The sequence below is a fragment of the Trachemys scripta genome, chromosome 1 (assembly GCF_013100865.1).
Source record: "Trachemys scripta elegans isolate TJP31775 chromosome 1, CAS_Tse_1.0, whole genome shotgun sequence".
Classification (NCBI taxonomy): domain Eukaryota; kingdom Metazoa; phylum Chordata; order Testudines; family Emydidae; genus Trachemys; species Trachemys scripta.
Window position 1 is genome coordinate 65,079,286 of NC_048298.1, and position 16,509 is coordinate 65,095,794.

The window sequence follows — 16,509 nt, forward strand, 5'->3', positions numbered from 1 at the left end:
CGCAGCTCCTGACCGCCCCGGGTGGTGGTGGGGAAATCCTGGCCGCTCCGGGCAGTGGGGGGGACCCCCGCAGCTATGAGCCACCAGAGGAGCGGGACCCTGGAGTTCCAAGCCCCCACGGGTGGTGGAGGCCCCTGAGGCTCCCAGCCCACCAGCAGATGCCCAGGCTCCCCATTTTGTTATGGATATTTTTAGTAAAAGTCAGGGACAGGTCATAGATTTCCATTTATTTTTCATTATTGCCTGTGACCTGTCTGTGACTTTTACTAAAAATATCTGTGACAAAAAAATCTTAGCCGTAATTATTACCCATTCAACTTCAGTCCACAAAACGAACACAGCCCTTCTGAAAAGACGGAGATTGTCCGTTTCATATTTCTTATATCACTAAAGTAATATTTCAACCATTTTTCATCATTATACTTTTCAACCATGCCAGAAATTGAAAGTTAATCTTACCTGGTGAGTTAGTTTCACTGTCTGTATCCATGGCAACTTCATCATAGTTGTCATATTGATAAATCCCTCCTCCGCTATCAGTAGATTGCTTATCTAAAGACCGTCTCAAGTCTGTATCTGAAGACTAAGCATACAAAAAAAAAAAAAAAAAAAAGTGCTTAAATTTAGCATGTCTTACAGCATTTGCATTTTTTAAAAGTTGTTCTAATACTGCCACCACCTGTCCCCTCACTTATTTTTCAATCAAGTTCTACCCAGCAGAGAAAGGAGGCAAGAAGGGGGTCAACCGTGGCTTAAGAAGTCAAACTACAGCTTTCTTCTCTATGTAGAGACGAGACTGAGGAGATCAGCTGCAGGTTTTGAATGCCGTTTTCGCTGAATACAACAGCAGTTTCTACAAGAGATTACACAAGCAAACACATCCAATTATCAAACCCAAAATAAAAACTTATAAACAGACACTCAAGCTCCTGACAATTAGCCAGCGTTAAAAGGTTGGGCACTCTTGAATAAAGTGTTTCTGAAAGAAATGGTGTTATAATTAGCTTCTATTTCAGAACTCTATTGCTCCTGCCAATACATCACAGTAATTACTAATGTTTCTGCTGAAAAGCAAATCTTTTTTTTCCAAAAGAGCCAAGTAATGACTAAACAGGAAAACTAAATACATAGTTACTATGGAACAGCACTGAGCAACTTTATTGTAAAGGTTGAACAAAGCTTTCAACCCTCACAGAGCTCTAAAAAACAATCCACATGCACACTGAATGTGTCTTAAATATTGCTAAGCCCCAGAGCCAAAGTTAGTTTTGTAAATTCTGGGTCATTCAGCCGAAGGGTTCCAGAGACAGAACTCCCACAAAAACAGTGACAGGCACATGAGAGAAAGTGATTTGCATATGCACCATGAGACTGGTACACTTGATGCCTCATTCGACCAACTATGCAAAGGAGCTCAGCCTACATCAATCACTTGCTCGCTTACAGGAACAGACTATCTTGAACCTGAGCACACTCCCCCGTTTTTCTCCCCACAAAAACTGAGTTCAAGTGCTGCTTTTGGTAGACTTCTGCGACAAATTTCAGCCTACTTTCTGCTTGCGCCCAAGGGCTTGTTTTTGGAAGTTCTGCTTCAGGTGCCAGCAGCATTAAGGAGGAACAGCAGTGACTTCATAGGTCTGGTCAAATAGAGCTCTGTGTTTAAAAGCATACTTTTCAAAGTACTCTAAATCCCATGTACATAAAGAAGGTTGTCATAAACAGTGCTATACGACAACATGGGGTACTTTGTGGTGCCAATTTGGACTCATTTGCTCAAGAGGTGTCTCAGATACAGACCTACTAGTGTCACGAAGGAGCAAGGAGGAAAGCAAAGCTAATAGCTGAGCAGCAGTGAGATGTATTTAGGAAATCCATCCATGGCCCCCATCACAGGTGCCCCTCAGTCATGCCCCCTCTTTACCATCATTTTCTCAAACAAGGGAAATTCAATGCCGAAATCTTTATTAACTAAAGTTGGCTAGCACTGCCTTGTGCCTCACAGAACATGGAGGGAAGGGCTAAATTTGAATTTCTGAAAACAAGGAAATGCAGAGTGGGTCATTTCCCATCCCCCTCCCTCCAAATCTTACCTCTGCCCCCATGAGCAATACTCTAACCTGTCCCAGTTAAAGATCATATAACTATACCCTTCCTGAGTACCTGGAGGACAGCAGGGGAGAAGTGAACAAGGATAGCATATGGGGAACTCCCAAGCCTTAACTTGACTAGAACAACGGCTAAGGTTAGGATGGGCTTAGCCAAACACTAACTATCTAAGCCTGACTTACTATTCTTGACCACTTTGCCTATTCCAGGCAAGCCCCTAAAGACTTGACAGATGTTGATACCCGTTTATCCTTGCCTTAAGAATTCCCTGTGGGACATCACCTTTGGTTACTCCAAAATGAGCCACGTAGTGCAGTCTGTTGGCACACCTCAGTCCCAGAGCAACAGTGCAGGACAGAAGGCAGAAAGGATGCATGATGTGTGAATGCCAATGCAGATATAGAGTGCTGGTGAGCACTAAGAATATGCAAAAGTGTGTTAAAATTGGGGTGAAATACTACTATCCCCCTATATTCTTGACTGGCTACTGCTGTCCGACAGTCCACTAAGTCTTTCTAGTGGCCCACAAACTCTAAAGTTCTTTCTAGAACTCTTTCAAACATTGTTACGTTATAAAACCAGAAATGGCCATTGTGACTATCTAAAGGGACCTTCTGTATAACAAGACCAAAACACAGAGATCCCTGATTCCTTTAGCTGCAGCTGCACCTCTCCTGATAGAGAGAAAACTGGCAGCTTGCTGCAACTATTACTTGGGGCAGTGAAGCTACACCTAAATGAGAGGAATGAGGCTAAAGAATTGGTTTGGGGACACGGCCGCACAAATTTTGTTAGTGACAGGGTCAAGTTTCATTTGGTGCCAGTGCCTATTGCCAGCTCCAGAATTAAGGTTGGGTGCAAAATATAACTATTTCCTGATTTTCAAATTTAAGTTTAGTGATACTCCACATTCTGGAAAAGCAGAACTAAGCAATCCTAACTCTAAATTAATGACACTTTTTGCCAGTAAATAGACTTTGTTTCTTGATAGGCAATATATATTGTTGGTTCACTTCTGCAGTATAACATGATTAGTCTTAAAATGAGCACTTTGGGGGAGTGCTACCCCACTGAATTTAATTTCCAGAACCACTGCAAAACCTAGTAAAAGCAGTATTCTGGCTTTACAACTCCTAGAACAGGACTGACTACTAATTGGTTTATACTTATTTACAGAGTTTTTAACATCTTTCATGCATCTTATGCTCACAACACTCTGATGAGAATAACAATTACCGATCACTAATTTTCAGGTGGATAAATCTATGTAGCGAGATTGAGACATGACCAAAAACAGCCAGAAGAAGAATAAAAACAGTCAGATCTGGGATTAAAACACAAACTTCTGGCTCCAAATTCTATGTTGTAACCACTAAACTATTCTGTTTCTCTGAGAATTTGAAAAAAAGTATGTATCAATCAAGGATCTCAAATATAACACCTGAATACAAATGACTACCTTGCTTCTTGATCTCCTCTTTCCCCCAACAAGCTTCATGAACCGGTTATACTGCTCTTCTTGATTTGAAAGGTCACGGATTTTTCGGATTTCCTCTTCTCTTTTTCTTCTCTCCTCCTCCTCTTCCTGTTTCCTCTGCTCCTCTTCTTTTTGACGTCTTTCTTGTTCCTTTTGCTGCTGCATTTTTTTCCATGCCTTTGTTTGCTGTTTCCTCAAAGCTTGCTTAGCTTTAAATAAAAATATATACAGGTAATTGCGCCTCAGTTCTTTAAAAACCTCCACACATATCCAACAAGTCCCCAAAGGTTACATTTTGCAGAAACCCTAAAAGTGTTGAGAATGAAAGGTATTAGTGAGTGCAATATGGTGGTGAAGATTTGTATTAGTATAAGCCTTACATAGCAGATTACATGTTAGATTTCAGATGGATGACTACTGCTAACCATTTTAATTTTGTTAAGCATATTACCTGCAGTGCTGGTTTTTTTGGCTGAATGTGGTTTTGTACTGGCTTTGACTTTTTGCTGAACAGTTTTAGTCTTTGTTAGTTTTTCCTTGCTTTCCTTCATCACCTGCTGTTCTTTCTGCTGCCATTTCTTACTGGCAGACTGAAGTGCAAGAAGTCTAAGCTGCAATTCAGACATCTCTTCCTCCTCATCCAGTAGCTTCTTTGAGGAAGGGAGGGAGAAAAAAGAGGGGAGAGCATAATTGAAAAGTCATGAAATTTGTCATTAGTTAAGTTCTCAAAAGTCATTTTTCACACACAAAAATTAGATTTCTATAAAGAGGCAAGCTTAAAATCCCACTCCAGATTTCATCATGGTCTTTGAGGATTTATGCTACCTATTCCTAAAGTGTGGCTTGACTTAACAACATAGAAAAAAAGAATCAGAAGATCATGCCACAAAATGTAAGATGATTTCAGCCAGAACACTCTTACCTTTTCAGATGTAGCATCTGAAGTGCTAAGCTTTCGTACTAATGTTTGTTCTTTGTCTTCTACTCCTTTAAAACAAGATAGCAAATTTTTATAAACATGACAAAGCTTCAGTTCACTTACCAGAACTACACTAAAACAATGTGCAGAACTGAACCCAAGATAGTTATATCATTGAGGTGTTAATACATTAGAATAGTATATTAAAAATAAAATTGCTGCAGATGTGTACTTTGAAAATGTGCTATTATAACTAGCATGACTGATCTTGCTTTGAGAAGTAACACCTTGACAGTACAGACTGGATCTTTGATCTTTTAATAGGGGAAAAATACCTTAGATGGAAAACTTATGTTTTTCTTTCTGCTTCTATGGAACAGAGTCTTCCTATTTATCCCATAAAAAGGATGAAAGCGGTGTCTGCCAAAAGACAGGCTATGTCTACACTATCGCAGTAAGTCGACCTATGCTATGCAATTCCGTCAACGTACCATAGATCGAGTTACTGCAGGTTCTACACCGCGGGGGTCGATGGGAGAAAATCTCCCGTCGACTTATCTTACTCTTCTCATCGGGGGTAGAGTACAGAGGTCAACTGGAGAGCAATCTGCAGTTGATCTGGCGGATCTTTACTAGACCCAATAAATCGACCGCTGGTGGATCAATCTCAGAGCGTCAATCTCTGCCATAGTGTAGACCTGCCCACCGGCTGCTTTTGCTGAAGCAAGAGTAAGTGCTGTATAAAGTACAGCACTGAGCACTTTCAGCTCCACTGGAATTTAAGAATCTCGGCACATCCCAGTAGCTGCTCAGGACCTTGTAGGATTAAGTTGAAAACTCAAAACTGGAGAAGAACACTGGTGCACCTCCTCCACCTCCAACAAAACCAGTTTTAGGGTTATCACTGGCCCGGTATGTAGTAAAACTCACCAGCTGAACTCTACCCTGCGGATATGCTTGACTACCCACCAGTCACATTGCCATCAAATGGGAGGGGAAAAACAACAGCAGAGGAATCATTCTCCAAGTTCAGTGGGTCTCAAACTTTTTTACTGGTGATCCCTTTAACATCGCAACCCTCTGAGTGCAACTAAATATATTTAACACCATTATAAATGCTGGTGGCAAGCAGGGTTTGGGGTGGAGGTTGACAGCTCAGGACCCCGTATGTAATGACCTGGCAACCCCCGAGGGGTCCCGACCCCCAGTTTGAGGATCCCTGTCCAAGATGCTTTCGCTCCATATAAAAAACCCTCTTAGACTGTGTCCCTACCCACATGCCAAACTAGGAAAAGAGAAACTGACAACCCACTTTTCTCCCTGCTCCCAAAGTCCTAGCAGAAGACTCTTCCTAAATATCAAGAAGAGTAGATACAAGACAAATGCAATCTCAAAACATAAAATAGAAATTTTAAAAGATACAAATGGTATATAGCTCACCCTGGAGATCTTCCTGCTTGCCGTGTGCTAAAAAAAAAACACCAAACACACACACATGAGAACAAGGGGAAATGGGAGGATGCCAGCAATGCTTTACCTTCATTTTCTTCTTAAATATTTCAAAAGCTTGTTACACAAGCCAGACCAACAGACCATAAAAGTGTTAAATAAAAGCACATGGAAGACATTGTAAAAGCATCTGAAACCACTTTAAAGATTTAAAAAATTAACTGAACAAGCTTCTTTTGTCGTGGGACCACAAAAGGATTGCAGTACAGATTCTTGGGTTAAAACTTTACGCTAAGTGAAGCTTGGTATGCAAAGAAAGCTAATAGCATAGCTGAGTTATAAACTTTTACATTAAAACGCTAATAAGCCCTGAAGCATAAAGGCAACAGTGGACACCACTAAAATATAGCTGATGCAGATTGAGAACATTATTGGATTTATTAATCGCACTTCCATCCTTTTCACTTCCAAACTATAGCCTAGTTAGCCACAGAACATTTACAAGTATTTTTCCTAATACCACATGCCTCAACACTTAGAGTTTCTCTCCATGCCCCTTCAATCCATGGATTCAAGGTGGGAAAAGGTACAATTAGTGCTAATTGTGGTGATATTAGTTTCTACAATGTCTACACTACCGCGGTAAGTCAACCTATGCTACACAACTCCAGCTATGTGAATAACATAGCTGGAGTCGACATACCTTAGGTCGAGTTACCGCAGGGTCTACGGGAAAAATCTCCCATCAACTAACCTTACTCTTCTTGTCGGGGGTAGAGTATAGGGGTCAACCAGAGAGCAATCTGCAGTCGATTTGGCAAGTCTTTACTAGACCCACTAAATCGACCGCCGGTGGATCGATCTCAGAGCGTCAATCCCCGCTATAGTGTAGACCTGCTTTCCCCCGAGATGGACCAAGACTAATGCATATCGCACAGCCAATAGTCATATGGTAAAAATATATGATGAACAGAATAGGGTTACAAACAGCACCTTGGGGTATTCCACAGAGAGGAAGATATAGAGCCTCCACCTAAGTCAAAGGAGGACAGTTAAAATTAGCATTAAAACTTTGTTTTAGAATTAAGGCCTGATTTACACAAGGAAATTAGGTCAGTATAACTACATTACTCGGAGTGTGAAAAATCCACAAGGCAGTTAAACCAACCCAACCCCCTTGTGTTGACAGAGAATTCTCTAGTCAACCTAATTACCACCTCTTGGTGATATAGATTATCTACACTGACAGAAGCCCTCCCATCGGCACAGGTCTTGTCTACACTGAAAGCTGCAGCTGTGCCCCAATGGTGTTTTAACAAACAAGCCCTCAAATAGCTCTTCAGCTATATGCACCCATAAGGGCCTTGGAATAGCATTTGATATAAATACCCTGTGATACAGGACATTTTCTTATAATCTCCTATGCACTGTATGCAGCCCTGAATAGTATACACTCATTCATCTTAGAAATACCTACTTCACTTGAGATCAATTTACAGTTGTTGAAATCACTTGGGATGCTCTTGCTATCAGATCTTGGGATAAAACTAAGATTAGTGACAGGGCTCTTAGCTGAACGCTCTGCTTTTACAATGTGTTCCCTTGAGTGTCCACCAGAATCCAAGTTCTGATAAGTCTCAGGGTGTGGTGCAAAGCCCATTTATTCTGTTTTGTTTCTGGTTAATTACTATGCATTGTGATTATTAATTTGGGTTGTATATCATCATTTGACCTTCTAAGGCATACTGGAGATACTCGTGGTACTGGTCATGCAAGTATAATTTAACAGTGGCTTACGTAAACTGTCTGCTTTTAACATTTTTTATGTAATGGGGTTAGCGCCTACCATGTTAGATACTATATATGAATTAAAAATAAATTGTGCATCCAAGGATTACAGCATTCATTTTACCACTAGCATACATCCAATAGCAAAAAAAAGGCTGAGAGGGGATATGATTGCTCCCCATAAATACAACAGAGGGGTAAACATGAGGGAGGAAGAAGAGCTATTTAAGCTCAAGGGCAAGTTGGCACAAGAACAAATGGGTATAAACTGGCCAGGAATAAATTTAGGCTGGAAGTTAGAACACTTCTAACCATCAGAAGAGTGAGATTCTGGAACAACCTTACAATAGGAATAGTGGGGACAAACAACCTACTTAGGGTACATCTGCACTACAGGGGGGAGTCGATTTAAGATACGCAAATTCAGCTACGTGAATAGCATAGCTGAATTCGACGTATCACAGCCGACTTACCCCGCTGTGAGGACGGCGGCAAAATCGACCTCCACGGCTTCCTGTCGACGGCGCTTACTCCCACCTCCGCTGGTGGAGTAAGAGCGTCGATTCAGGGATCGATTGTCGCGTCCCGTTGGGACGCGATAAATCGATCCCCGAGAGGTCGATTTCTACCCGCCGATTCAGGCGGGTAGTGTAGACCTAGCCTTAGTTTTAAGCTGGAGTTTGGTAAATTTATGAACGAATGATATATGGAGTGGTCTGTAACCACAGAGGACTGGATTCAAAGCAGGAGATCCCTTCCAGCCCTCTGACCTGCAATACAGAGTTAATTCATCTTGTGTTTACGTTCTTATTTTTATGAATTTGGGGGTTGGGAGGGGGTGTTTGTTTTTAAATAGCTCCTTTTATTTCCCAGACTCACAGGTGTGTCAGTTTTACTCCTTTCTCTACATATTTACTCGTCCTATATTATATTCGTTCTTGCTCAATCACAAAGATATGACTGCTTCTCTAAGCCTGGTATTAAAGCCACATCCACACCTTTATCGTTTTACCTTGATTACTGTAATAATCTTTTGGGTCTCCGTACCTTTCACCTTCCCCTGTCCAGTTTATCTAGAGTACTATAGGTAAAACCATTTCCCTTAACCACTTATTCTCTCATTCTCTTCCTTTACTCGTTTCTTATCCCCTGTTGTATCATGCTCAAGTTAATCATCTTAACTCTCAATGCCTTAGTCTTACAGGTCTGATGCTTTGTATCTTCTCAGATTCATGCTTTCTTCTGTGCTGTGTCTACAGTTTACAACATCCTCCCACTTCTGTTCATCATGCTTCTATCTGGCCCTCTTTCAAACCCACTTCTTACACAAATCTTCCCTACCTCTTTCCCCCAATGATTTCTCCACTTCTTTTCCTTACCTGAACTCTTACCATGTGTTTTGTTTTATATTACAACTTAAGTTCTTCTGGGCAGGAACAAATAACATTTATTACACTACAAGAAACACTTACGAGATAAAAACTCTCACTCTAGAGTATATGATTGTCACTAAATTTCAATCCTCTCCTTTCAGCTTGACAGAGACACTTTTGCCATTGCACATTCTAGTCTCACAAGAAGGAAGTCAGTAAGGAAAAGAGAAAGAAAACATAAGAGATGATTAAATGAAATTCCAAGATTCCAGTTATGAGCATGATGCCTCAGGTTGTCAATTTAGCTTTTAAAAAAAACACTCAAGAAAACGAACTACATTTCAAAAGCAGTACATCAGCTCTTAGCACTAGTTATTCCACCTATTCTTTTACACTGTTAACAGCAATGCTCCCAGTGAAATGTAAGACTGCCACAGCTCTCGTTTTCAAGGGTTATTTAAAAAAAAACGAACAAAATAAAGACAACACATGTTATAACAGTAATCAATTTTGGGCTTGTAAAAATTAAATTACCATTTTTCAGTTAAAAAGACCAGCACTAAATAGCATAATATAATCACTCAGAGCCTTTTATTTAGGATGCCACAGTCAGGAGCCACCAAGTATGACATCCATGTTTGGCCTTCAGGTGATGTTACCATAGTAATAAAACTATATATTTTTTAAGAAGTGTTTCTTTAGGCTATTAAAACTGAAATTGTTTGGATTTTAATAACAATTTATTGTAATATGTGCTATATGTTTCCTTTCTATAGTTAGTTAATGTGGATAGGGAAAGAAGGCTGATTAGACAACTAGTGATTCATCAATTTCACTTTCTGAGTCTCAAGCACTAATATAGTGTTGAAAACTTAAATATAACAGAAGGGAAATATTCTAACGTTGTTCTCCTGCCCTACTCTCTCTACAAACAAGTTATTTATATTCAAGTTAGAAAATTGTGTGAAAATATTTATAATTTATTTTATATTTCAGATCAAGCTTTAATTAAATGTTGAAGATGTTATATTTCAAGACAAGTTCCAAATTTAAAATAAGTTATTTGATATAAAACCACTTTCTTTTAACATACCAAGTTTCAATGAGGCACAACTTTCCCAAATATCTAGTAGTATCACAAAGATTCTTGCTGTAACAGGTTAATGCAGACAGGAATGTTCGATAATTACCTTGACTGGATTCTGTGAGTTCAGATTTTTGTGACAGCTGTTTTGTTCCATCTTTAGTTTTTTTCAATCTGTTCCTCTCAGCCGGTGTAGACAGTTTTTGCCTGAGAGGTTTCAGTTCAAATGCCTGAAAGGCTATAACCTGATTTTTCTCCTCAGGAGACACTTCTTTTATAGCTTCTTTTGTAATACTGACATTTTCTACAGCTATTTGGTCCTCAGCGTTTGCTGTTTTAGCATCATCTTGGTGCACAGTTTCTTCTCTGTTATTCAGAGCCAGTTTTTCATCTTTATTAATATATTCAAGTTCAAGCTGAATCTGCTTGTATTTCAGAAGAAGATCCTCAAAGCTTTCTTCCACACAGTTTTCATTTTTAGATGAGTAGTTCTGTTTTCTAGATGGTGATCTTCCAAAAGTTTTGGCTAAATTATTTGTTAAGAAAACTAAATTGAATCCATTTCTGCCCTTAATATCATAGAGATTAAGATACAATCAATGAAGATTAAGCAACAATAGGTAACAAATTAAAATGTATTCTCCCACTGGAATAATTTTGTATTCTAACTTCATATTGAACTCTCCTCCCCATTTTCAGAAACAGAACTTAATTTGTCAAACACGTAACAATATGCATATTTTACACATTAGTCTTAAGAATGGAATATAAAGTTTACATACTCAGCACACTTACCCACTGTCAAGTAGCATCTTCCTGTTCAATTTCATTAATTCATATTTCTTTTATAGGCTACTTTACAACTGTTCTCAAATGTACAAAAATCCCACATTTTGTGTCTAATTTTTTAAGACTTCTGTTTACTCTTACAGCTCAAGGAATTGCTCAGCAAGTCTCCTCTGTCTCCAAACACAACCTCCAACTCACTGGAACTGCAATGGTGGAGGCTGATAGGGAGGAGCTCACCTGCTGGTTAGACTTGCTCAAAGCAAATTAGTGAGCGTCAGATTTCTCTGACAGAAGTATGACTCAGCCACTGACTCTCTCTATGTGGTCTTGAATAAGTTACTTAACTTCATTCTGACACAGTTTAACCATCCATAAAATGCTGAGACCAAGCCACAGCAGTTAAAATCTGTAGCAACCATGTCCCAACATCTGAGCTAAAGCCACAGATAAGTACCACCAACAATTAAGAAAAGTACACCACAAGGAGCCAAGGACTCCAGGACCTATCATCAGAACAGTCAGGAATACAGTAGTTTGCTTTGGAGCCACTGCTCAGGACCAAACCTTTTGGTTCACAAGGGGTTGTGCATGCATTCCCAATGGACACCACTTTTCTATAGGGTTCTGGCTTTGCAACAGGGGCCTGACCCACAGCCCAGAGCAGATAATGGAAAGACTCCTGATGACTTTCATGGATCAGGCCTTAAGTGCACATACACAATTCCACAAGGAGAATGCAGAATTCTCTTATTAAAGACTGTATTTCCTGCCATAGTGACACATGGAAGATTTTTATAGTAATGATTATTAACATTAAGATCGTATATACTAAAAGTGCCTATTATGATTTGAAGAAGTCATGTAAATATATTTATTAAGAAATCAAAGTACTTGCCTCCTTTGAAAAGGTATTTGAAATCTGACATAGAGAACCAGATTATATTATTACTGCTATTAATACTAATGATCTAAACAGCCTTCTAATCCAGTGGGAGCCGTGATCAGCCAGACCCACGGACAGGGCAGGTAAACAAACCGGCCCGGCCCACCAGGGGCTTTCCCTACACAAGCGGCAACCCAGTTTGAGAAACACTGTTCGAATACATTGTTAGACCAACGTGTATTACACACTATTGGTGCATTTACAGACTGCTGAAGACACCTAAGATATTCCTTGTGCTTTATTTTTTACATGAAACCAGGACCCAAAGATTACATCTATTTGGACAGGTTATAGCTAAATTAAGCGCCTATCATAGTTTCTTATCCAAATAAACATGAGTTCTTGTAAATTTAAACCAACCTATTTGGCACAGTTCAGTGTGAACCAAAAACAGCAGAAGACCCTCTGTCACTTTGAGTTTACTAAAACATCTACATCAGAATTTCTTTTACCCTAGTCTAAACTTTAGAATGCTAGCATAGCTATTTAATAACTCTTCTGTTGGACTCTGCATTAATTAGACTGAACGCCTTAATTCTCCAAAAGTTTTATCTATACTGCAAAAAAATTGTTTTAACCTGATAATGAGTCAGCCTTGCTCTTTGTGCAACAGGTGAACGTTATGATAATTTAAGATACTTTTCCACTAGCGCTGATGTGTACTAACAGAGCTAAAATTAAAGAACAATGACATTTCTGTAATCTGTGAATTTAAACATGCTGTGTACTCAGATACAGAACCATAATTATCTGCACTGCATTTCAAACCGAAGCCACCCTCATGACCATGGGGGCACAAGTGGCCTGAACATATCAATATGTTCATCTCTGAGAGAGGTTTGAGTATCTTTGAAAAACATCCTCCAAAAACTGCTTAGGTTATTCTAGCAAAACATTTACTATTGCCATAACATGTCAAGCCTCAGCATAATGATCAACCAGGTTAAACAGTGTACAAAACAAAACCAAAAAACTAAGATAGTATATACAAAAGTGCCTATTATGATTTGAAGAAGCCCTGTAAATATATATTAATAAGAAATCAAACTAATTCAGAATTCTGTAATGGGTAATTCCAAACCACCATAAGAGGGATATTTGCAAATTGATAAACATTGCAAAGGTAAAAAGTAAATATAACCCTTACACTGGTAATTGGAGGGGCATTAGCAGACAAACCTAAAGTTTGGGGGTTTTTTTAAGTATTTTTATGTATTTTTTTTTTTTAAGTCTGCTTAATGTAAGCTATTTAGAACTATTCTGTATTTATTTCTCTTCTCTCCTGTGGGATGGCCTAAAGGTGAGGAACACTAAGAGGATTAGAGAAGCATGGTTGTTTTGTTTTGGTTTTTTTTAAAAGAATAGGTAAAAAATAGTAGGGGAAATGCCCTAATGTGTCTCAAGAGTGGAAGTGGTGAGGAATTCTTAAAAAGACAATTTAAAACGTTTACACAAATATTATCTAGGACTAGGTTAAGGACAGGCAACACAGATACAAATACATGGAGATTAAAAAAGACAGGCTACAGCTGTTATCCTTCAAAACATTCTGCAAAATCTTCAATCTAAGCAGAAGAGCCAGGCAGGTTAAAGAAACCCTCAACTCAGCAACTAAAGACTGATGAAAAACAAACAACAGAAACTGTTTGGAACTTACCTCCCCATTTAATCTACAAATTTTAAATTTCAGCCAAAAAAAAAAAAAAAATGTACAAAATGTAAGAACAATCATACTGGGTAGGACCAATGGTCCATCTAGCCTAATATCCTGTCTTCTGAGAGTGACCAGAACCAGATGCTTCAGAAGGAATGAACAGAACAGGGCAATCTCGACTGATACACTCCATCGTCCAGTCCCAGCTTCTAGCAGTTGGAGATTTAGGGACACCAAGAGCATGGGATTCTGACCCTGACCAATACCCACTAATGGGCCTATCCTCCATGAACTTATCTGATTTTTGAACCCAGTTATACTTTTGGCCTTCACATCATCACATGGCAGTGAGTTCCATAGGTTGACAGTAGGCTGTTACTTTACTTTGTTTTAGACCTGCTGCCTATTCATTTTATTGGGTGACCCTAAGTCCATGTGTTATGTGAAGGGGTAAATAACACTTCTCTATACCATTCATGATTTTTTAGCTGTCTACCATATTCCCCCTTAAGTAGTCTCTTTTCTAAAATGAAGTCCCAGTCTTTTTAATCTCTTGTTTGGTAGTTGTTCCATACTCCTAATCATTTTTGTTGCCCTTCTCTGCATCAGTTCCAATTTAACATATCTTTGTTGAGATGGGGTGACAGAACTGCACACAGTATTTAAGGTGTGGGTGTAGCATGGATTTATAAAGTGACATTATATTTTCGAACCCTTTCCTAACAGTTCCTAATATTGTTAGCTTAAATTACCGCTGCAAATTGAGTGGATGGTTTCAGAGAACTATCCACAGTGACTCCAACATCTCTTTCTTGAGTGGTAACAGCTAATTTAGACCCCATTATTTTGTATGTGCAGTTGGGATTATTTTTTCCAATGTGCTTAATTTGCACTTATCAACATTGAATGTTATCTGCCATTTTGTTGCCCAGTCACTCACTTTAGTAAGATCCCTCTGTAGCTCTGCTTTGGACTTAAATATCTTGAGTAATTTTGCAAACTTTGCCATCCCATTGTGTTTCTCCTTTTCCAGATCATTTATGAATATGTTCAAAAGCACTGGTTCCAGCAGATTTTTGGGGTACCCCACTGTTCACCTCTCTCTATGGTGAAGACTGGCCATTTATTCCTACCCTTTGTTTCTTTTCTTTTAAGCAATTACTGATCCATGAGAGGACCTTCCTCTTATCCCATGACTGCTTATTGTGCTTAAGAGCTTTTGGTGTGGGACCTTGCCAAAGGCTTTCTGAAAGTCCAAATACACTATATCCACATGCTTGCTGACATCCTCCAAGAATTTGAATAGATTTGGGGAGGCATGATTTCTCTTTACAAAAGCTGTGTTGACTCTTCCCCCAACATATTGTGTTTATCTATGCACCCGACAATTCTGTTCTTTACCATAGCTTCAACCAAATTTGCCTGGTATTAAAGTTAGGCTTATCAGCCTGTAATTATCAAGATCACCTCTGAAGCCTTTTTTTTAAAATCAGCATTACATTAGCTATTCTCCAGCTATGTGTGTGCGTGTAGACACAAAGGCTGATTTACATGATAGTTTACATACCAGTTAGTACTTGTGCAATTTCAAATTTGAGTTTCCTTCAGCACTCTTGGGTGAATACCATTTGAGTCCTGGTGACTTATTATTCTCTATGAGTTTGTTCCAAAACCTCCTCTACTGATGCCTCAATCTGAGATAATTCCTCAGATTTGTCATCTAAAAAGAATGTCTCAGGTGTGGGGATGTTCCCCACATTCTCTACAGTCAAGACTGATGCAAAGACTTCATTCAGCTTCTCCGCAACTGTTTGTCTTTGAGTGCTCCTCTAGCACCGGATTGGCCAGCAGTCCCAGCGACAGGTTGGCATGCTTCCTGCTTGAGGTACTTAAAAAAAATTTTGCTATTAGTTTTTGTGTCATTAAACTAGTTGCTCTTATAATTCTTTCTTGGCCTAACCTTATTATACCTTTGCACTTGACAGAGTTGATGCTCCTTTCTATTTTCCTCGCTAGGATCTGACTCCCATCTTTTAAAGAATTCCTTTTTGACTCTAATCACCTCTTTTACTTTGCTGTTTAGCTATGGAGGCATTTTTTTTTTTTGGATTCTCTTACTTTTCTTTATTGGAGGTATATATTTAGTTTGAGCCTCTATCACAGTGATTTTTAAAGTCTCCATGCAGTCTACAGGCATTTCACCATTGAGACTATTCATTTTAAATTTTCGTTTAGCTAGTTTCCCTTTTGAAGTTAAATGCTACTGTGGTGGGTTTCTTTGGCATTTTTACCCTTAAAAGGATGTTCAATTTAATTACATTAATCTAATATATGGAGATATACCTATCTAGGACTGGAAAGGACCCTGAAAGGTCATTGAGTCCAGCCCCCTACCTTCACTAGTAGGACCAAGTACTGATTTTGCCCCAGATCCCTAAGTGGCCCCTTCAAGAACTGAACTCACAACCCTGGGTTTAATAGGCCAATGCTCAAACCACTGAGCTATACCTCCCCCCTACATTATGGTTATGATTACTGAGTGGTCTGGCTATATTCACCTCTTGAACCAGAGCCTGTGCTCCCCTTAGAACTAAACCAAGAATTGGTTAAAGATGTAAGGAATTGATAAGTATACTGTGAATGAACATCAGTTGCAAAGTTTACCCACTGAACTAAAAGTTAAAGCCAAAGAAAAATGGGAGGAATTTAACAGGAATTTAGACTCCCACATGTATTCCCTTCTAAAGGTTAGCTGAACCTCAGATGGGGATTTCTTCCACACCCAACAATTAATCTCCATACTCTACAAAAGAGTTCACAATCCAGACTACTGACATCACTGAGGCTCCTGAGACATTAAGAAATATTTCCTGGTGCTGTTCAAAAAGGAGGGGCTGCTGGAGCCACGTATGCACAAAGTCCTGGTT

The 16,509-nt window shown here is 39.2% G+C and overlaps 1 protein-coding gene across 3 annotated transcripts in view; it reads right to left on the bottom strand.

Annotated features, from left to right (window-relative positions):
- Nucleotides 1-16,509, bottom strand: part of ZFC3H1 (zinc finger C3H1-type containing) — a 61,107-nt gene that overhangs the window by 41,999 nt on the left and 2,599 nt on the right. For 2 of the 3 annotated variants that reach the window (XM_034771502.1, XM_034771514.1), the window contains exons 2-7: nucleotides 10,303-10,722; nucleotides 5,943-5,969; nucleotides 4,506-4,570; nucleotides 4,035-4,233; nucleotides 3,566-3,792; nucleotides 460-583 (exon numbers count right to left, since the gene is read on the bottom strand). In XM_034771502.1, coding sequence (XP_034627393.1) covers nucleotides 460-583; nucleotides 3,566-3,792; nucleotides 4,035-4,233; nucleotides 4,506-4,570; nucleotides 5,943-5,969; nucleotides 10,303-10,722 — 1,062 coding nt within the window. The remainder of the gene's footprint in view (nucleotides 1-459; nucleotides 584-3,565; nucleotides 3,793-4,034; nucleotides 4,234-4,505; nucleotides 4,571-5,942; nucleotides 5,970-10,302; nucleotides 10,723-16,509) is intronic. The other variant, XM_034771509.1, reaches the window with a different exon arrangement.